General features: G+C 38.4%; 1 protein-coding gene across 1 annotated transcript; it reads right to left on the bottom strand.

Annotated features, from left to right (window-relative positions):
* Nucleotides 1-19,314: 19,314 nt before the first annotated feature.
* LOC114197710 (PDZ domain-containing protein 11) lies at nucleotides 19,315-20,221 on the bottom strand. The gene has a single exon (XM_028088834.2). It carries the CDS (start codon nucleotides 20,158-20,160, stop codon nucleotides 19,738-19,740), a length of 423 nt encoding a protein of 140 aa, XP_027944635.1. The 5' UTR covers nucleotides 20,161-20,221; the 3' UTR covers nucleotides 19,315-19,737.
* Between the last annotated feature and the right edge of the window lie 2,216 nt (nucleotides 20,222-22,437).

Raw genomic sequence — 22,437 nt, forward strand, 5'->3', positions numbered from 1 at the left:
TTTATTTCTGCATACATTTGCATATTGTCCATATGATTATTTATCAATTTATATACAGCCCAATCAAGAGCACAACCAGTTACTTTGAACTAGGGTATTTTATTATCTTTGTAAAATTTCAAGTTAGAAAGTTCTTTGCTGTACTGGTCACCAGAATTGAGTAGACATTAGCAGCACAGAACACGGGACCTGGGAAGCAGCCCTCCCTCCCTGTCAACTCTGCTCTGCAGCACATACAGGAGAGCTAAGCAAGCCCCATGAAGACAGAATTCTCAAAGTAATGTTGCTCACCTATGTGGTATATCCTGAGCACCATAATTATGGATGCTAAGATCAGGGCAGGGCCTTAAAGCAAAGGCATTTCTCTCTCAGGAGTAGGATTCTAAAATGAACTTGAAAGGTAAAAACTGCATGTAATAAAAACTACGCTTGGGTGCCTGGTGGCTCAATAGGTCGGGCGTCTGACTTCAGCTCAGGTCATAATCTCAGGGTCCTGGGATGGAGCCCCAGGTTTCTCCACACTCAGCAGGGAGTCTGCTTGTCCCTCTCTCTCTGCCCTTCCCCCAGCTTGTGCTCTCTCTGTCTCTCTCCCAAATAAATAAAAAAAATCTTTTAAAAAACCTCTTTAATTGCCAGTAAAGCACAGTAGACATTGTTGTGTGTATTTAACTCAATAAAATAAGAAGGACTGTGTTACAAAATATCGTCTATGGGATTTCTTGATTTTACCAAACACAACTGAATTAGAGTAAATCCAATGCAGCCCCACCATATATACTTATGTATATACATTCTTTCACATAGAATGTATAGTAGTTAGGGGTTAAGTGAAAAACTATAAATATACAGACAGATGTGGATATAGACAGCCATCCTTGACTTCTCTCTTTCTCTTACAACCCAAAGTGTCAGCGAATTCTTTCAGTTTTACCTTCCATTTTTACCACCTCATGGCTGGTTCAAGCCACCATCATCACTCACCTGAATCATCATTATAGTCTATTTAGTGGTCTCCCTGTTTCACTCTTGACTCCCTCAGTCTATTCTCAACACAGCAGCCAGTGACCCTGGTAAAAGGTGAATCAGACCACTTCACTCTTCTGTTCACGATGTTCCAATGGCTCCCATTTCAGGGAAAATAACAAATCCCTTACAAAGACCTAGAGAACCTGGCTTAACCCAGTGTCCTATTTCCTCTGTCACTGTATCTCCTCCATGTCTCCTTGGCTTACTCTGATTCAGCCACTTCAAACTCCTTATTGTGCCCCAAAACCCACCAGGTACATTTTCAGTATCACGGCCTTGTATTTGCTTTTTTTCCTACCTAGAATGCTCATCTCTCAAATGACCACATGATTTATTCCCTTATTTCTTCAGGCCTTTACTCACATGTTACCTTCTTACAGATACCTTCCCTACCCAAAGTCTCTAAAATATCAACCCACCCGCCCCCTCCCCTTCGCATTTACCACTACCAAACATAATGTATATTTTACTAATTAATCTTGTTTGTTGTCTATCTGCTCCTCTAACATATAAAGTTTGTAAGTGCATGGATTATTTTAAATCTTTTTGTCTGTTATAAAATCCCCAGCACTTAAATAATCCCTGAATCATAGTCAATGATCATTAAATACTTGTTGAATGAATGAATAAACAAATGCATACAGATGAGCTCCATTAACTCCAGTCTATGTAAAGATGAGAAAGGGTTAATCGGTAATGATCAAGACTACCCTATATGTTGTTTACCAGACAGTTTGTGAAGTGATGTAAGTTAAATAGTCTATTGAATGAAATTATACAAATGTGAAGAGTGTATAGGACTTCTTCTACCTATCTTTAATTCCTCTTAACCAGCAATAAACCTCAACCAATTTGACTGTTGTGGACAGAGCCTATGACAGATTCTGTGTTTGCTGCCCCCTAGAATTCATGCCTTGTATAATTCCTTCTCCTTGAGAGTAGGTGAAACCTGTGACTTGCTTCTAACCAAGGGACTATGGCAAAGGTGATGGGATGTCACTCCTTCGATTAGGTTACCTAATATGGCAAAGATGAAAGAATTTGTGGACGTAATTAAAATCCCATGTAGGCTGATTTTGAGTTTATCAAAAGGGAAATTATTTGGATGGGTCTGACTTAATCGGGTGAGAGTCCTTACAAGAGACGCTGGGTCCTTCCTCAGGTGAGAGATTCTTCCGGCTGGCTTGAGGAAGTAAGCAGCCATGCTGAGGAATTCCACACAGCTAGGACCCGGAAGCATCCTCCAAGACTTGAAGACAGCCTCCAGGTTATACACAGCAAAAATGGAGCCCTCAGTTATAAGCCACAAGGAAGTTAATTCTGCCAACAACCTAAACAACATGAGAAGCAGATCTTTCCCCCAACAAGCCTCCACATGACAATGTAGCCTGACGGATACCTTGATTAGAGCCTTGTGAGATGGAGCAGAAGACCCAGCTAGGCTGTGCCTAGACTTCTGACCCCACAGAAACTTCAAGATAATAAATGTGTGTTGTTTTAAGCAATTAATCTGTGTTAATTTGTTACATGCAAAAGTAAACTAATATGGGGGCTCAGGGAATAATTCTAGTCCAGGACTGATCTTGTCCACTCTGTCATTTGCTATGATGCCGACACTTTCCTTTAGTTATTACTGGTTGCATAAAGTCCATGATTTTGATAACGCACTTGTTCAAAGTAGTGTTTGAGGTCTGAGTCTACACCAAATTATTTCTGTGAAAGGACCTGCCTTCTTCCAGTATGTACTACCTAAATGCTGATTACCTGCTTTACTTGTTAACAAAAATGGCTTTAGGAATCAGGACTCTACCTCGTTAATCTTAGCCACCTACATTGTTTCGATCTTTTTTTCTTTCTGGCATTAGCAGTATCAGTATACCTGCTATGATTAGAGGAAGGAGGCTTTAATCCCCCTTGCCAAGAAGTTACTTCTACTGGGAGTCAACGCTGAGAATAAATAAACCAGTGCACAGAATCCTGAGCATTATGACGTTTCCTCAGTAAGATTTGTCAGTCTTCCTCAGGGTGCTGAAATAGCTAGGGGGCATCGCCATTTAAGAAATCCATTTCCCAGTGTAATTCCAGTCTCATCAAAAGCAGTCTCATTTCACTTTCTCCTCCTCTGTTTTTCTTCTCCTTTCTCTAAATGTGCCCTGAAGACGTCTTAGAGGCACAGAGAGGAATAAAAGAAAAGGGGGGAAAAAGAGGGACCATGGAAGGAAAGGAAGGAGGGAGGGAGGGAAATTGAATAAAGCTACTTTTTCATCCACTGTGCTTAATATTTTCATATAAGTAATTCCATCTAATCTCTGGAAGATAGGTGGAGAGGCTAGGAGAAGTTGAACGAATTATCCAGAGTTATAATGAAATTAGTAGTTCCATAGATGTTTCCACAAGTTTTCCTCAAAAGTAAGCTGTGTTTTGAATTGTTTTCACTGTGTGTGTTGTTCTGTTGTTGGCTGTAGTTTATTTTAGGCAATTATCATATATGACGAGGTTATGCGTATTTCAAAAATCCTTATTAAATTCCAAGAAAGAAAATGTGTTAAAATTATTAAAATTGATATACACAATTAGCTAATTTCTGAGAAAAAAACTATTTAATGCAGTGCAACATAATGAATGTGCTATATGCGATAACCTAATATTGGCCAATTTTAAATGCATAATATTTCTAACATTTTATTCCTATCTCTAGGTTAAAAGTGACTACCAGAGTACCAGACTCTTCTGTTTTGCACATATTATCAGATGTTTACTACAAAATGCAAGCTGTTTAAAGTTATCTCCTGTGGCTAAAGCTAAAACCCAGGAAACAAGACAACAAAGCAAAAACCAAAGAAGATATCATGTTGCCATTAAAAGTCTGTTCCAGTAAAGCTTCAGTAAGAATTGACTGTTGATATTTTTTCAATGTTATATCTCTAATGAAATATCAGAGTAAAAGGAAATTCATTATGTTGTAACTTAGGGGAAGGAAGATGTTTTCACTGAAAAAGCTGGCTTTTCAGTTGGACTTCGATTTCTAGTCCAGTAATTGTCAAATATTTGGTGAGTAAAGGAGAGAAAAGTAATCTAGACCAAGAAAGTAGCCAACACTTACCCTAACCGACCTGGAGGAAGGGGGAGGCAAAGGCAAAAGACCCCTGGTTCTTGGTTTCAAGGATGTTTTCTCACATCCATGGCCAGAAAATCCTGCACCCCCACTACTGAGATGATATGTGTTGTAGTGGCAAAATACTCAGATTATGGACCAAGCCTGCCTGAATTCCAGCATAGCTTCTGCCTCTCCTGTTACTAAACATCTTCTGGTTCTTTCTCTCTTGTTTTGTCTTTCCTCATCTATACAATGGGAGTAATAGTCATACCTACTCATAGCACGGCTTTGAGCACTGAAGAGACAATGTGTGAAGTGGATTTAGAACAGCACCTGGCATATAGTAAGTTCAATAAACAGTAATTGTTGCTTGAGCTATTACTGATTAGCAAAAGCAACACAGCATAGCAAAGCAGTGACATATTTGGGATCTAGAACCATACAACCTGGGTTCAAATCCTGGTTCCACCACTTGTTAGTGGGAAATAATGTAATCTTGAACTCTCCCATGCCTCAGTTACTCATCTTTGAAATTATAATAATACTAGCAAGTACCTCATATAAGTAAGTTAATATTTATAAAGTACTTAGAACAGTGCCTGGAATATTAGGGCTTATTATATTTAAAAAATAAATGAGTGGGCGCCTGGGTGGCTCAGTTGGTTGGGAGACTGCCTTCGGCTCAGGTCATGATCCCCCAGGATCGAGTCCCGTGTCGGGCTCCCTGCTCGGCAGAGAGTCTGCTTCTCCCTTTGACCCTCCCCCCTCTCATGCTCTCTCTCTCTCATTCTCGCTCTCAAATAAATAAATAAAATCTTTAAAAAAAAAAAAAGATAAACTCTTTAAAAAATAAATAAATAAATGAGTAATCCAAACTAGACTCATCCAACTGCTGTAACAGGAGGTCTGCTCTGACCAAATGGCTCCAGTTGCCAGTGCATTTAAGACTGCCCCTTGTGTGTAAACATTCTTAAGGAAAACACATAAGACCTAGAGCAAATTTGTTTCCAAAACACAGGTTTCTGACCATACACTAACATTACTCCAGTTCCAAAGACTAGACATAATTTCAGAGATGCTCTATCCATAATGCCCTTCCTTCTCAGGTCCTTGTCTCCATGTAATAATTATCACCTAATTTCCTCCCACATGAAAGCAGACTTTCAGACTTCCTGAACTCATTCCTGAAACAAGGCCAAAGACATTAATTCACATCCAATATTTTCCTAGATTCCTCTTTCTATTTCAATTAGAGAAACTTGGATACGCAAAATAAAAATCTAAAAAAGAACGGTGAAAATGGAAGGGAATGGAGTCTTTTAAGACGCATCTTACACATCTCTTCTTATAGGAAATATCTCATAATTCCCCAGGATAAAAGAGGTACTCTATTTGGTGACAGCATAATATTTGGGAAAAATGTCAATGGTAAGCAATTCCATTGTTTTATAAACATGTGTAATATAGACTATGACGCAGTAATACAATGAATCCTAATTCCAGTGGTTTAATACAAAAAAGGTTCCGTTCTCATTCAAGTCACAATCCAATAAAAGTTGGATGAATCTCTTGAGAAGCTCATTTCCAGGCAGGGACTCAGAGACCCAGGTATCTCCCGTCCTGTGAGTTCATCATCACATCAGACATATGAACTGTAGAGAGTGATGTTTTAAGACCAGACCTAGAATCACTTCTGTCAATATTCCATTGGCAAGAACTAGTCATATGATCCCAACTCAATAGTAGAAAAGAAGCTGAGATGCGTAGTTTTCCTGAGCTCCCAGGAAACAGAAATGGAATTGCTGAACATCCAGCCAGTCTCTGCCACAGTGGCTGTTTTGTTCACTTTACTCTGAACAATCTGGACAGAAGTTTCTTTTCAATCCCACCAACATATCATCAATAATTATTGTGGGTGTCAATAAATATTAGTTCAATAAATTAACGAAAAAAACAGCCCTATCCATATTCCTGCCTTTCTGGTGAGTTTACCTTTTGGGCTGTTCTTTACCAAAATCTTGGAGAATTTCTTTAATAGAAGAGCTAACTCCCTTCTAGTTACAGCTTTCTTAACTGCTCAGCTTGGGACAATGGCTGCCCCCTCCCCCTTGGCTATTCTTTGAAGTGAGGCTGAAGTAAGTTATCAAAGCCAAGTCACAAACAAAGCAACAGTCAGATGCCACAGGGCAGAATGAAGCTTCAGCAGTTTATGTGAATGTGGGCTAGGAACAAAGAGTGAAGTATTTTTGGATATCAGATGATAAACAATATTGTGGTTGGATAAACAGAAGTGATGCACCCTATGGAATCATTCTGATGTCAAAAGAAGAAAGGAGTGAAAGGAAAGGTACAGGACATTTATCCGGATGAGAACGCAATGTGGTCAAAATAGTTTACCTTGGTCATGGTTGTTGATTTCTTAGGGTGGCACCCTGGTATGCCTCATTTAATCTCTAAACCAAAATATAACCATATCTGACATGCCTTGACAAAACCAGACACTTTTCTTCTTTAGCAGTGTATTTTTCTTGCCTGACTTGTCATAAAAAAAGAGGACCTGAAGCATTCACTACTGTGTATCTTCTATTTGAGTCCATTACTCCATATTACTTATCTAGTGACCATGAGTCCAGTTCTGCACCCAAGAGTGTGAAATTGAAACAAAGTCTATGTGTAGTCTCTGTCCTCAAGTATGTTGTCGGCTCATCAGGGAGAGGAGGTATTGGGTGATGTCACTAACTAGGCCACCTGAGCCAAAATACGTATAATTACCTGTGTGTATAAGTCAAGGTGAATCCCTTAATCTTTTTGAACCTGAGTGTCCTAATCAACAAAATGAGAACACTGAATCAGATGATTTCTAAATGCCCTTCTCAGTCCAAGGTTCTAGGATACCATGGTCTGTGATCGATAAAAATGTGACTATGAGTTTCAGAATCCTGTTTAGGCACAGCAGGCCCAAAAGAGCTGGTTCCTGGAACAAATGAGAAGAATTTCTATTAAAGATCTTGGAGTCTGTTTGACAGAGATGTTTGGTTGCTCATATCTGACCTGTTCTTAAAAGGTCAGCAACTCCTTCAAAACAACAAACACAACACCTTTACCAGGACAGACTCTCTGCATTTACGGTCCTAGGTGGTTCACACAGGTATGAGGTCACTTAAGTGTTCTGGGCAGTTCATGATGTCCCTGAGCTCCAACGAGGTGATTCAGCAGCCTGTGTGACCACTTTTTTGTCCTTTGTGAGATGATCTTATTTATGGGTTTGGCCTTCTCTTCCATTCTGAAAATGTTTCCAAATGTGAGTTGCTTTCATTCCTTACAAAAAGGGGAAATGGGATGTTCAAGAGGGAGAAGCAAGCCGACCTGAATTAGGAACCCCGAACCTGCTGCTTACTATTTCACCTGGGGCAAATTATTTAACCTCTCTGAAATTCAAGCTTTAAAATATGTATAGAGGGGCACCTGGGCGGCTCAGTCAGTTAAGGGTCTGCCTTCGGCTCAGGTCATGATCGCAGGGTCCTGGGGTGGAGCCCTGCATGGGGCTCCCTGGTCAGCAGGGAGTCTGCTTCTCCCTCTCCCTCTGCTTTTACCCTTCCCCCGCCCTGCTCATTCTCTCTCTCTCTAACAAATAAAATCTTTAAAATAAAATATATATATAAATAATACAAATTTGACAGAATTTTTCTGAAATAATATATGTGGAGTATATCTGAATAGTAGACACTCAAAGAATGGCTATTGGATTTGCTCATTTGTTTTTGTTTTAAGGGAGAAAACCCTGCACTGAGGTTTGGAAATTAAATAAATTAATGAAGTCTGATTCCATAGAGCTATACGCGGCATAGATTCTGACAGCATATCTGCCTGATTCTTTTCATTTTTCTATCATCCCCCACCCCTCACTGACCCTTCTTTCAGTGATTTTATTGGACAATATTCCTTACACTGTATTCTGATCAGAGTTTTGGAAGGATGCTAGGGGTAGTTTATCATAGATTATAGCCCTGCAAATTTTATCAGACTGAATGGTAATAATTTGTCCATGATGATCTGGGCTACTTGGGGTCTGGAGTCTTCTGATTCAGCACTCAGTTCTCTCTGCTTACATAGAGAGTAAATATTTTTAATAGTGAAGTTTTTTCACATTATCAATGACTTGACCAAATATTGCTTTAAAAGTGATAAATTCTTTCAACCCACACACCTGATCTATTTTATAACAATCTTCATGTTTCCATTTTAAAGAACACGATAGTGATCATTTAATAATGATTATAATAAATAATGATAATAATAAAATTAATTATATGCAAACTTGCAGAAACAAATCTATTTTACAAAGACAGGTCAATTTATAGAGAGATCAGGCCATAAACTCAGGACAAAACGAATTTTTACATGTATCCCAAAGTTGGAAAACATGAGAGTATAGCTCTTTCTTCCAATAATCAATAAATTTCCCAAATGCAGAAGTCTCCCTGAACCTACTTCTCCTCTGTTCAGCTATTTGTATTTCTGACCCTAAGCAATACAACCTGTCAATAAGAGTAATTTCTACCAAGTTATTTTTAGTCCGGGAAACTGATTGCCAATTATAAGGAGTTTCTAGTATTAAAAGCTTTACTAAAGACTGGAGCCAAAATCTCGTCCACAGTGGCAGAACATACATCTTAAGAAAGCTTGCATTCACACTCTTTGCAGAGTCAAGGATGTAGTTTACCACGGTCTATGCTTTGTTCCTGCTGACTTTCCTCTCGGGATATGGGGAACAAATGTGCCAAATTAGAAAATGCAGTTTGACAATAAAACACAATGTCAAAATCAGGGACGAATGTGTTTAAAATTTATGATTTCTTCAAGACCCTCTTCTCCTTAAATGGTTAAGAACAATTACTGAGAGCTGCCTAGAGACTGAATGTGGTGTTAGGCACTGAAGGGGGAACACAAATAAAATTAACATGAAAAGCAACCCCAATCATCGAACATCTCACTGTGACTCTAAAGAGAAAGAAGGCAGCTGTGGGACAGAGCAAAGATCATGAATGCTTGAGCGTTCCCAGTTCATTTCCAGCTTAACTAACTGGGCATCTCCTTCTCCACTAAGGTTCTTACACTCTTTACCTTCTGAGGATAATCGTTTCTGCCAGGAGGCTTCTCTTGGCTTTTGTGCTGCAATGATCATGCAGGAATGGGGGTGTGTAGGGAGTGGTATGAGTATGTAAGCTGAAGCTGGATAGGGATTCCTCAGGAAAGCTTAGGGGAAGAGAGGGGCAGGGACATATAGGTATGTGTAAGGAGAAATAGATAAAAGAAAGATGAAATGATTTTGAGAATACCACCTAGTCTCTTTATGGAGATTGAAAAATGCAATTAGGAGTCAGAGTTTCTTTGACCTATCTTCCTTAGGTGCTGAATCATGCTTCTTGGATCCCACCCCCACTCTGAGAATGAACAATGTGAATGTGGCCCTTGATGAGTTACCCAGAAAACTGGCTAATGAAGTCTTCTAAGGTAATATGCAGTGTAATTTATTGGTCAGCATCTCTGTGACTAAACCTTTTCGGTGTGTTGTATTTTTAAGGAAAGACAAGTTCCCGAAACAAGTTAATATAGGCAGGAGGAATACATAGACGACATCCAGGCTATGTTCTGGGCTCAAGTGGCACTGTGTCTCCTTCCTTTGACACAGACAGTAGATCTGGTCTGAAGGTATGAACATACTTAGAGCAACAGCATATCCTTGGATTCTTGATTTGTTGTTGTTGTTTTTTAATTTTGTATCAATGTTTGGAAAAAAAGGCATGAAAATCATTTATCATTGGAAATTGCAATTTTTTGGACTTTTGTACATTTATACTATGGTTTGATATCAACTTTCTTTTTGAATTCTCTATAGGGAGAAGGTGGCAGCATAATCAGTTTCAAGCTCGAATATTCTAATGGTTTTAACTTGGTCCTAATCTTTGGTTCTCAGTTAAATGCCTCAAAAAATGATTTACCTACATTAACTTAACTTTCAAACTTAGGCAATCAAATTTAGAAATTTTAGAGAGATTGATAGCAAGGAGAGAGGCAACATGATGTTGTGGAAGGAACATATAACAGGTTTAAAGAAAACTTAGTTACCAGCTCCCATTCTCCTACTTACTCATTTGCTCTGTGACCTTGTACAGTTGCCTGAAGTTCTTTGGGGGCTCTTGTCTCATCTGCAAGCTGAAGGTGTTGGGCTAAAACAGTGCTTTTCAACCTTTTTTCCAATGCTACACACCTGATACCTACAACACTCTTACCAGAAGAAAAAATGGCTCATTAGGAGAGCAATCCCGGTAGTGGGTAGAAGGGACACAAAGAGAAGAAGGGAAAATCTCTGAGCTTCCAAATACTCCCTAAGTTATTTTAACTTTTCCTCCCCACAATACCTAATGACAAATCACTGCACCTGAGGACATCTGGAATCCCTTGAAACTCTGGAACTTCTATGACAAAGGCTTACTTTCCATCTTTGAAGCCTTATAATTGCTATTGAAGATATATTCACACATCATTTGAAGGGTAAGGAAACCTAGGCTTAGAGAGTCTTCGTGCCTTGCCCAGAGCCTAAAGGGAGAAACCATGGTTGCTGAATCCATGTTCCCAATCTTCTACTGCATGAAGCTAAGCTACTGATGGCAAGTAACAGCACCTACGTTTATCCCACTGGCACTCAAGGCACCTTTCTTAGAAAGAAATAGTTGTCCTCTTTGGTATCAACCCAGAGACCCTTTATCTAATCAGATTCAATAAATAATGGATGAATGAATGCCATTCAATGCACCAGGCACTGCTGCACGTGCTTTATATCTATAAACCCATTTAATCCTCCCCCAAACCCTAAAATGAAGATATTGTTCCTTCCATTTTACAGACGAGTTAGCTGAGACATAGAGCCCAAAATTACACAGCTAGGAAATGCTGGAGGCAGAATATGAACTCAGGCATTCAGGTTCCCGGGCCCTTGTTCCTTATCACCATGCTATGACGTGATTCTTAAAAGATCTTGATGATTTTATATTTCTTTTATCATTCAGATTGTAAATATAGAACCATGAAATCAGGAGGCCAGTGGAAGAATGGAAGAGAAATACTGCAAAGCATCATGAGAGAAGGTGATAAGAGAAGCATTTGAGATGGAATTCTGGTTCTTCCCCTCACTAGCTGTGTGTGATCTTAATCAGGTTACTTGATATCTCTGTGCCTGAGTCTCCTTAAATATGACATAGCATTGAGAGGGGTACTATTTCAAAGTATTTCTATAGTTGTCAGAATTGAAAGAGTTAATGTCCAGTGCCCCACACTGAGCATGGCACCTGACATCACCCACACAGAAACCAGACATTCTTTAGCTCCCTTCTGTAGATGCTGCTGTCTCTGACCACACAACTCTAGTGAGTGTAAAAATAAAGTGTTCAAGGTAAAACAATATGTTCAGCTATATGGATCACCCAATACAAGGCTATGTGCCGTAACCATGGAGATGGTTTTGCATTTTATCTTTAGGAGATATAGTTTTCTAGAAGCCTTTCCATGAGGTCTATATCCTTGACTAGTGCTGACAGCAGCTCTCCCTTTGTTCGTTCAATTAAATTCAACACTTTATTGAGTATTGCCCTCCTCCCTTTCCTCCCAGCTCAAGCTCTCACTGTTTCTAACTTGGATTTTTTTTTAGCCTCTTCCTCCCTTGTTCCCTGGCCTCCGATCACTAGCCACCATTGCAAAATCCACCTCAGCCTTCCACACTACTACCAGGGATATATTTATGACAAGCAAAATCCAACCAGATCAGATCCTTCCTGAAAGTATTCCAGTAACTCCTCACAGTTCCCAGAGTAAGTTCACATTTCTAAGTCTGCCACACAAAATCCTTTATGAACTATGTTTTGCTTTCCACTCTAGCCTCATTTTGTGCTGCTCTCCTTATCTCCAAGGCTTTGACCATACTACATTATGTCTCCAAGGCTTTGACCATACTACATTACGTACCCTTCACGCCCTGCCCTTACTTGCTGCTTCCCATCTCTGTGCTTTGCACATAGAGCTCCATCTTCACATGATGCTCTTCCCTGACACTCCCCCAACACTTCACCATGACCCTTAAACTCAGGTATCTTTTTATCCATCAAAACTCAGCATCAGCACTGGGGACCCTAGGATGACTTTGTTAACCACCTCCCAAACCTGTTGAACTTGGTTTCCTAAACATGCTCATATCCCCATGTGCTAACCTCAATTACTATGCCTGGTGCTTTTAACCTGTGACATCTCTGAGGACAGAAGCTGCGTTTTTCACCTCTGTGTTTCCAGGTCATGCTTGGCACAAAAAAAGGCACAAAATTCTCCTATGCTGAATAATGCACAAATGAATGAAACTCATTTGAAACAGGTGAGTTCACATGGAAATTCATAAAGAAAGCCACATCACGCTCCTCCAAAAGGTAGGAAGCATAGCATTGTATTTTCATGCTACAAAGCAAAATGGTAAACTTTTCTTGCTTATCAAAACATCTGTAAGCTTGCCTCTGGCACATGTCAATGACTGCAGTGGTAGAAAGGATGCTAGTCCCATTCACACAACCAATATAGGAGACTACAAGCAACCCTGTCTCTGTCAGACTGTTATAGCAGAAAAGAACCAGGTGGAAAATTAAATTTTTTCCTTTTTTCCTATGAAATTTAAATGTCAATATATTTCATTAAAAATAATTAGATTTGAAGCAATAAATTTGTGGATTTATAAGTGTTAATAATTTTTATACTCTTATGGACCTTTGATTTTTATTACCTCCCCCTACCCCCACTTCATGTTTGAAGTTCTACACAATGCAGGGACAGATATCATGCCAACAGTAGCATATGTGCTGCTAAATCCAACATATGGGGAGAGGTGAAAGAGGAACTTTAAGAAAATGATCAATTTATCATTTTTAGAATTTCTGAAGATACGAGTCCTGGCACCTCATTTTTCAACCCTTGCATAAAAACCATGCCTACAAAGCTATATCTGTACATGCTAAGGGGATACATGAAGGATTAAACATGGTGGGGTGAATTATCTGCTCAGGAGTTTAACTATTTTTAATTACAATGTCTTATCTGAAGGAGAACACATTAAAGCAAGGGAGGGGTAGATGGAGGACAGGCACCAGTGGACGGCTGGGTCTGAGTATCACAAAGCCAGTCCACACAAGACCACCTCCATGTTCTCATCAGCTTCACTGCCCAAATTCAACTGGGCTTTCGGACGAGCTCCAAGTTCAGTCCCTTTCATGACCACGTCCTCCCAGAAACTACTGACCTCCTTCAGGAGCCCCACTGCCACTGTCTTTGAAATCAGAGGCCTTGTTTGCTAATACACAAAATCTGTCAAGGATATTGCTACACACCATGTTAATTTAATTAAGGGTTTTTAATGAAGCAGAAAATTAATCAAAAGTTGTCAGAAGAATATGTCAAAATCAGTCTTTACCAATGTCAACACACTGCTTCAGGAACCTTCCACTGTATCTGGCAGCTTCCCTTATGAAAATACTAAAACAGACTGGAACAGAAACAGAAACCATCATGAGAAGCCATAAAGGAAGCCCATTTTCTTTGTTCATGAAAATGACAGTGTAAGGTCTGTTTCCCTTCAGGCTGATAGTGAAGAGTAAGCTAGGGCATTTTAAAGAACTGAAGGATATGGAAGGATTTCTAACAAATGTTAAGTTGTTAGTTATCGTCTTTTCCTCCAGAGAGCCTTTCAGGACACCCACTCATACTTTTCTCTAGAGGGGTAGGACCCATTTTCTGTGCGTCTTCCTGCCCCTATTTGTCAAATACAACTACTTCAATTGCAGTATTTGTATGCCCCTTTTAATAAAGAGGGAATTGTCTCATCATTTATACAACCCCCATTTCAGAAATTTTTTGAGAATATTTTTAAAATTAAGGTGTAATTTATATACAGTAAAATTTACCTTTTTATAGTATAGTCCTGTACATTTTGACGAACATATAGTCATGTAAGCCACCACCACAAACAAGATACAAAACATCTTTGTCCTGCCAAAATATTTCCCCATGACCTTGTGCTGTCAAACTCTGCACCCACCCACCACCTTCAGTAATCACAGATCTGTTTTGTCTGTCTATGGTTTTGCTTTCTTAAAAAATGTCGTATAACAGGAATCATGCATTATATAGCCTTTTGAATTCTGTCACTGAGCTTAACACATTTAGGATACATTCGTGTTGCATATGTCAGTAATGCATTCCTATTTATTGCTCAGTAGAGTTTCATTTGATGGATGTACCATAATTTGTTTATCCATTCTCCAGCTGAGAGATATTTGGGTTATTTCTAGTTTGAGACAATTACAAATACAGAGGCTAGAAACTTTTGTGTACATGTTTTTGTGTGAACATAGTTTTTCATATCACTTGGGTAAACCCCTAAGAATGGGATCTCTGAACTGTATGATACAGGTAAGTTTAACTTGGAAGAAACTGCTGAGCTATTTTACACAGTGACTGTATTATTTTGCAATCCCACCATCAATGAATCCTCATCAGACTTGGCATTTTCAGTTTTCTTTTTTAAAATCTTATCCATTCTAATAGTATATAGTGGTATCTTATTGTGGTTTTAATTTGCATTTCCCTAATGACTAATGGTGTTGAGAAGCTTTTCACATGGTTATTTTCTATCTTTTGTGGTGAAGTATCTGTTCAAATCTCTTGTCATTTCTTTCTTGGTTTGTTTTCTTACTATTGACATATTTTTATTAAATATATTATTGTGTTAGTGTTCTATAAAGAAATTCTGTAAAGAAGTCCCCTTATCAAATATGATATTTGCAAATACTTACCCCAGTCTGTAGTTTAAGTCATCAACTTAAAACTGTTTTAATGAAAGCAAAAGTTCTTAATTTTTATAAAAGCTGATAGATAAATATTTTCTTATTTGGTCATACTTTTGGTGTCCTACCTAAGCAATTTTTGCTCAACCCAAGGCTCAAAAATTTTCTCCTATATTTTCTTCTATAAGTTAAATAATTTACATTTTATATTTTTTACATTTTAGTCTGAGATCCATTTTGAGTTAAATTTTATATATGGTGAGAAGTAGAGAGCAAGTTCATTGTTTTTATGTATGTATATTCAGAGGGTCCAAATCATTCATTCAAAAGATTATTCTTTATTATTGAATTGTCTTTTCACCTGTGATGAAAATCAACTGACCACACATGCATTGTTGTATTTCGGTAATTTCTATTCTATTCCAGTAATCACTATCTCTATCCTTTTACGAAAATCCATTTCTTCTGGACTATTATAGCTTCATACTCTCATTAAATCAGATAGTGTCCGTCTTCCAACTTTGTTCATTTTCAGTATTAGCGTGGCTATTCTAGTTTCTTTGGATTTCCATGTAAATTTTAGAATCAGCTTATCAATTTCTAGAGTGTTCTGGTTTTAAACATCAAATGTTGCATATAATTTGTTAGATGTGTACCTAAGTATTTAATGGTTTGGGGTACTATTGTTAAGTGAAACCGAATTTTAAATTTCTTTTTCCAATTGCCCATGACTTGTATACAGAAATACAACTGACTTTGTATACTGACTTTCCATCTTGTGACCTTGCTAAACTCATTTATTAGATCTCAGAAAGCTTTCATATAGATTCTTTGGGGTTTTCTATGTAGATGATCATGTCATCTGCAAAAAGAGACTGTCTCAATCTTACTCTCCAATCTCTAGGCATTAGGTTTCTTGCTCTTGTCTTTTTTACTAAAACTTCCAGTACCACATGGAATAGGAGCAGTGACAGTGCATATCCTTATTTGTTCTTGATCATAGAGGAAAAGCATTCAGTCTTTCAACGTTATTATCTACAGGCTTTTTGCAGATGTCCTAAGTCAGATTAAGGAATTTCCCCTCTATCCCTAGTTTGCTGAAAGCATCATTCATAAATGGATGTTGAAGAATGTGTTAAATGGCTTTTTTTGCATTTCTTTAATGATTCTATGGGATTTTTTGGTGGTTTTGTTCCTCATCTATTGGTGTAAATTATACTGATTGATTTTTGAATACTGAACTAGTACTATATTCCTAGGATAAATCAAACTTGGTCATTATTTGCTATCCTTTCTATTTATTGAAGAATACATTTCACCGAAGTTTTGTTAATAATTTTTGCATGTGTCTCTGTTCATGAGAGTTATTAGTTTTCTTTTCTTGTAATATTGATTGCCAGGTTTTGGTATCAGGGTAATGATGGTCTCATAAAATGGATTAGGATGTGTACCCTTCTCCTAACTTTTTTGGAATACTTTATGTAGACTTTATGTATTTCTTAATTAAATGTTTAGTTAAATTTACTCATGAAGCCATTTGGGCTTGAGTTTTTTTTCCTGAGAAAGGTTTAACAACAAATACAAACTGTTTACTAGATATAGAGATACTGGATTATCAAATTCTTCTTGAGTGAGCTTTAACAGTTTGTATCTTTCAAGGAATTTGATCATTCATTTATCAGATTTACTGGGGTAAAGTTAATAATAATCCCTAATTATCCCATTAATGTCCATAGTATCTGTAGTAATGTCCCCACTCTCATTGTTGATATTGGTGATTTGTATCTTCTTTTTTCCTTGACCGGTTTAGCTACAGTCTATCAATTTTACTGATCATTTCTTTTTTTTTTAAAGATTTTATTTATTTGAGAGAGAGAATGAGAGAGAGAGAGAGAGCACATGAGAGGGGGAAGGGGCAGAGGGAGAAGCAGACTCCCCGCTGAGCAGGGAGCCCGATGCGGGACTCGATCCCGGGACTCCAGGATCATGACCTGAGCCGAAGGCAGTCGCTTAACAAACTGAGCCACCCAGGCGCCCCTTTACTGATCATTTCAAAGAATAACTTTTCAGTTTCATTGATTTTTCTCTATTTTTTTCATTTCTAATTAATTTATTTCTGTTCTTACCTTTGTTTTTTCCTTTCTACTTATTTTGGGTTAATTCACTCTTTATATTGTAGTATCATAATGTGGAAGTATGGGTCATCGATTTGAGACTTTCTTTTCTCATATAGGTGTTTGGTGATATAAGTTACCCTGTAAGCATTGCTTTATCTGCATTTCATCTACATTTTGAAATGATGGTGCTTATTTCCATTCAGTATAAAACACTTTTAATTCTGCTGATGAGTTATTTAAAAGTATGTTAATTGGTTTTAAAATATTTGAGGATTTTCCAGATTTTTTTGTGTTACTGATTTCTAAATTCCATGTGGTCAGAGAACATACCTTACATGATTTTGGACATTTTAAAATGTATTCAGACTTGGTTTACCACCCATAATATTATTCAAGTTTGGTAAATATACCATGTATATGTGAAAAGAATGCATATTCTGTTTTTGTTGGGTGTAATATTTTATAATTAAGTAGGGACGCCTGGGTGACTCAGTCAGTTAAGCAACTGCCTTCAGCTCAGGTCATGATCCCAGGGTCCTGGGACTGAGTCCGGCATCAGGCGCCTTGCCCAGCAAGGAGCCTGCTTCTCCCTCTGCCTTTTCTGCCTGCCGCTCCCCCTGCTTGTGCTCTCTCTCTCTCTCTCTCACTGACAAATAAATAAATAAAATCTTTAAAAAAAAATGCCAATGTGATCAAGTTGTTGATCTTGGTGATAAAGTCTTCTACATACTTCCTATCAATTAGTGAGAGAAGGTATTGAAATCTTCACTATATTGTGAATTTGATTATTTCTTCTTGTAGTTCTATCAGTTGTTGCTTCATGTATTTTGAAGATCTGTCAACAGGTACAATATGTTTAGCATAGTATGTCCTCCTGATGAACTGATATTTTTATGTTTATTAAACTAAACTTATCTCTGGTCATTCTGTTTGCTTTGAAATCTACTTGATCGAACATTAATATAAGCACTCCAGCTTTCTTTTGATTAGGTTAGTATGGTATACATGTTTCTATCTTTATTCATTTAACCTATTTATGTCTACATTTATGGTGTATATGTTGTAGGCAGTACAGGGTTGGCTTTCACATTTTATCCAGTCTCAAATCTTTCTCTTTTATTTGGGGTGTCTAGTTCATCTAAATTTAATGTGATTATTGATATGATTGTATTTAAATCTACAATCTTGATATTTGTTTTTTATTGGACCCATCTGTTCTGAGTTCTTTTCTCTTTTTCTGCATCCTCTTGATTGCATACTTTTTATGCTTCCATTTTTCTTCTTGTTGGCATATGAGCACAGTTTTTTTTAATAGTACTTCGATATTTTTATTATACAAATTTAACTTACCAAAATATGCCTTCAAATAATATTATGTACTTCACATATAGTATTAGAACCCTACACTACTATATTTCCATTTCTCCGTTTTTTCTAATTTTATCAATGTATCATACCTTTTACCTTTACATTTGCTATAAACCCCATGACACATTGTAATGACTTTCCTTCAAATGGTCAATTATTGGGCGCCTGGGTGGCTCAGTTGGTTGGGCGACTGCCTTCAGCTCAGGTCATGATCCTGGAGTCCCGGGATCAAGTCCCGCATCGGGCTCCCTGCTCAGCGGGGAGTCTGCTTCTCCCTCTGACCCTCTTCCCTCTCATGCTCTCTATCTCTCATTCTCTCTCTCTCAAATAAATAAATAAAATCTTTTAAAAAATGGTCAATTATCTTTGAGAGTAATTGAAAATATAAGCAGAAAATATATTTGTTCACATATTTAGCATTTCTATTATTCTTCATTACATTTTATAGGTCCAGATTTCTGTTGATATTTTACTTTCCTTCTGCCTTAAAGATTTTCTTAACTATTTCTTATAATAGTGGCGCCTGGGTGGCTAAGTCAGTTAGGCATCTGCCTTCAGCTCAGGTCATGATCTTGGGGCCCTGGGATAGAGCCCCATATCAGACTCCCTGCAGGGAGTCTGCTCCTCCCTCTCCCTCTGCCCCCCACTCGTGCTCGCTCACACTCTCTCTCTCTCAAATAAAATCTAAAAAAAAAAAAACCTATTCGTATAATAAAGGACAGCTAGTGATGAATTTTTTTTTTTTTCCTCAGCATTGCCTTTTACTATTTTGGGGGAGAGAGGATAGGAGGGAGTCGGGGGGGGGGGCAGTCCCAGGGAGTCTCCGGAGCGATTTGAGACTGGTAGTACAACGAAGGGATGAGATGGAAGGCCCCCAGGATCCTTTTTGCTATTGATTTCTAGACTCTGATGAACATATGACACGTGTGTAGTTGTCTAGCATGTGATATTCAATAAATGTCAGTTGCCTTTTCTAGCTGCGCTCTCCACAGGCTATACCTAGGTATCTCCATCCTTCCCGTTTGAGGGAATGAATGAAGCTCACCTACAGAACGAGGGAACAAGGAGTACAGTACAGTTTGGGTAATGCAGCTGGCTAGCTGGCTCGGTGGCAGGGCCTCACTGTATCCCCATCCTCCCCACGCCACTCTGCCAGGGTGGGGCCGAGAGTTGAGGTTCCCAAGAGGCTGCCCTGAGGCCTAACCAGCTTGTCCTAGAAGATTCCCTGTGGAGGGCTATGGGCTGCAACTCTCTAGTGTACAGTCCTCTCTTTTTGACGATGATAATTGTAGGGAAAGAAGCGGACACGCATGCTGATTTCGCGGGCTGTCTTCAGGATCTCAACAGCCTTGCTGTGCTCAATGTCTTGGAAATCCACATCATTCACAGCTAGGACTTGGTCCCCTTCCTGAAGTCCTGCCCGATGTGCATCCGAGTCGGGAATCACCTTGGAGATAAAGATGCCTAGCTGGGAGGCCTTTCCTCCTCGGATATTAAATCCCAACTGAGCTCCAGGGGGTTTCTTCAGTGTGACAATTCGGGGCAGAAACTGGGTCAACTCATTGTTGTAGTCTGGGTGATATACTCTCTCATGAGGTGGGATCCATGCCGGGGGATTCTCATAGGCAGGCAGGAAGACCACGGGGTAGTCATCATAAGGAATCCGGCTGTCCATCTCCAGCAAGGCTCCGCAGGCCTCAGGAACCTCAGGCTCCGCTCACCGCCAATTCAGTCTGGAAGCCAGAAGCGGATGGTAGTGATGAATTCTTTTATTTTTTTGTATATCTTAAAAAGTCTTTTTTTCCCTTCTTTTTTAAGATTTATTTATTTATTTGAGAGAGAACACGTGCACGAGAACGGGGGGAGGGTCAGAGGAAGAGAATCTTCAAGCAGACTCCCCCGAGCACGGAGCCTAACATGGGGCTCTATTCCATGACCCATGAGATCATGACCTGAGCTGAAACCAAGAGTGGGGTGTTTAACTGACTGAGCCAACCAGGCGCCCCTCCCCTTCTTTTTTAAGAGGTATTTTCAGTGGGTAAGAATTCTTGGTTAACAGTTTCTTCTTCCAGTACTTAAAGATTTGTTCCACTGCCTTCATACTTATATTGTCTCTGATGCAAAATCTGCTGCTATCTTCTGCATATAATGTGTCTTTTTTTTTCACATATGGATGCTTTAAGATTTTCTCTTTATCACTGATTTTAAGCAATCTGATTATATAATGTGCACTGGTATGGTCTCACCTGATGTTCACTAAGATTCTTAGATCTATGAGTTTATATTTTTCATCATATTTAGAAATATTTTAGGCCTTACAAAATGTTCTTTTTGTTTCTCCTTTTCTTCTCTTTCTTCTCCTTTGGGGACTCAAGTTTATATATATTAGGCTACTTGAAATTTTCCCTCAGCTCGCCAATGCTCTGTTAATTTTTTTCAGTCTTTTTTCTCTCAGTGTTTCATTGTAAACAGTTTCTATGGCTTTAAGCTCACTAAACATTTATTCTGTAGTTTCTAATCTTCTGTCAATTCCATCCAGTGTATTTTTTCACCTCAGAAATCATTTGTCATGTCTAGAAGTTTTGTCTTTTTAATATCTTCTATGTTACTCCTTAACATGTCCAGAATTTTTTCTACCTTCTTGAACATAAGGACATAGTTATAATTGTTTCAATGTCCTTATTCACTAATATCATCACTCATATAATTAAGGGGTCAGCTTTGGTTTATTAATTATTTTATTCATTATGGTCTGTATTTCTTACTCCTTTACATGCCATGTAATTTTTTACTGGATGCCAGGCTTTGTTAATTTTGCATTGTTGGGTGATGGACATGCTATTATCTTTTTTTATTTTTTTACATTCTTGCGAGTTCTTTTGAGATACAGTCAAGTTACACTGAAATTCTTTGATCCTTTCAAGCCTTGTTTGAAATTGTGTTTAGCAATACTAGAGAAGCCTTTAATATAGGGCTGATTTTGCCACAGCTGATCTTCCCAGTCCCTTTTAGTACCCTAATGTCCAGGAGCTGTCCAGTATTCTGGGTGCTGAGATGTTTCCTCATTCTGTCATAAAAGGCTTATGGGATAGAATTTGAAGCACAACCACAGAACAGATTAAATTTACACAGAGGACAAGGCATTGATAGTAAAGTCCTTAAACCAAAGCAAGGATCCTACTGCTGAGGTGACCCAAAGTGACCTGTTCCCTAGGTTATGAGGCTGGAATGCACTCAAAAATCCAGCTGCTTCTGGAACTTCTCACAACACACTCCCTAGTAACCCTATCCCTGGTTTACTAGTTTCAGCATTTTGGGAGACGTGGCTCTACTGAGTTCAAGTTTCTAAATCTCAATTCTTCCCTCTACCTTTCCACCTTCCTATTGCCTTTTCATGTTTCTACCTCCTCTCTTACAGATTCTGCAATACTAAAAGCCTCACATTTCTTCCCAAATGTAGTTTGATGGCTTTCCAGAAAGAGACACAAAAGATCCTGCTTCTCTCTACATATAGGGCTAAGAAGGGATGGAACCTGGGAAAATGTCCATTTATTGTCTCACGAACTAGAAGGTGGAGGTGTTTTCATTCCCACACAAGTCAACAAAAGTAAAAGATGGTTTATGGATCTGATACATCTAAAATGTATCAGATACATATTCCAAAGGGACAGTTTTCTCTAAATAACCCAGAGAAGTTAACCAACTTGCCCTAGATCATAGAATTAGTATGTGAAAAAGCTGGAATTGAACACTTGACTACCTGACTCCTCTCCTATCCTATGTGGGCATCCATTCTTGGCTACTCTACACCACAATTCATGTAAAAACATTCACCACAAAATTTTGAAGTCCACAGATTCTGTTTTATAATCCATCACTTTTTGATGCATATGAACCAATTTGGAGGACTTATATTCTGATATAAATGGTTGTTGTTATAAAATAATTTATT

Source organism: Eumetopias jubatus, unplaced genomic scaffold, assembly GCF_037043125.1.
Source record: "Eumetopias jubatus isolate StellerSeaLion01/CBP00866 unplaced genomic scaffold, mEumJub1_p1.0 scaffold_2, whole genome shotgun sequence".
In the NCBI taxonomy this organism is placed as follows: domain Eukaryota; kingdom Metazoa; phylum Chordata; class Mammalia; order Carnivora; family Otariidae; genus Eumetopias; species Eumetopias jubatus.

Coding starts and splice junctions, on each gene's coding strand:
- LOC114197710 (XM_028088834.2), bottom strand. CDS start 20,160: ATGGACAGCCGGATTCCTTATGATGACTACCCCGTGGTCTTCCTGCCT.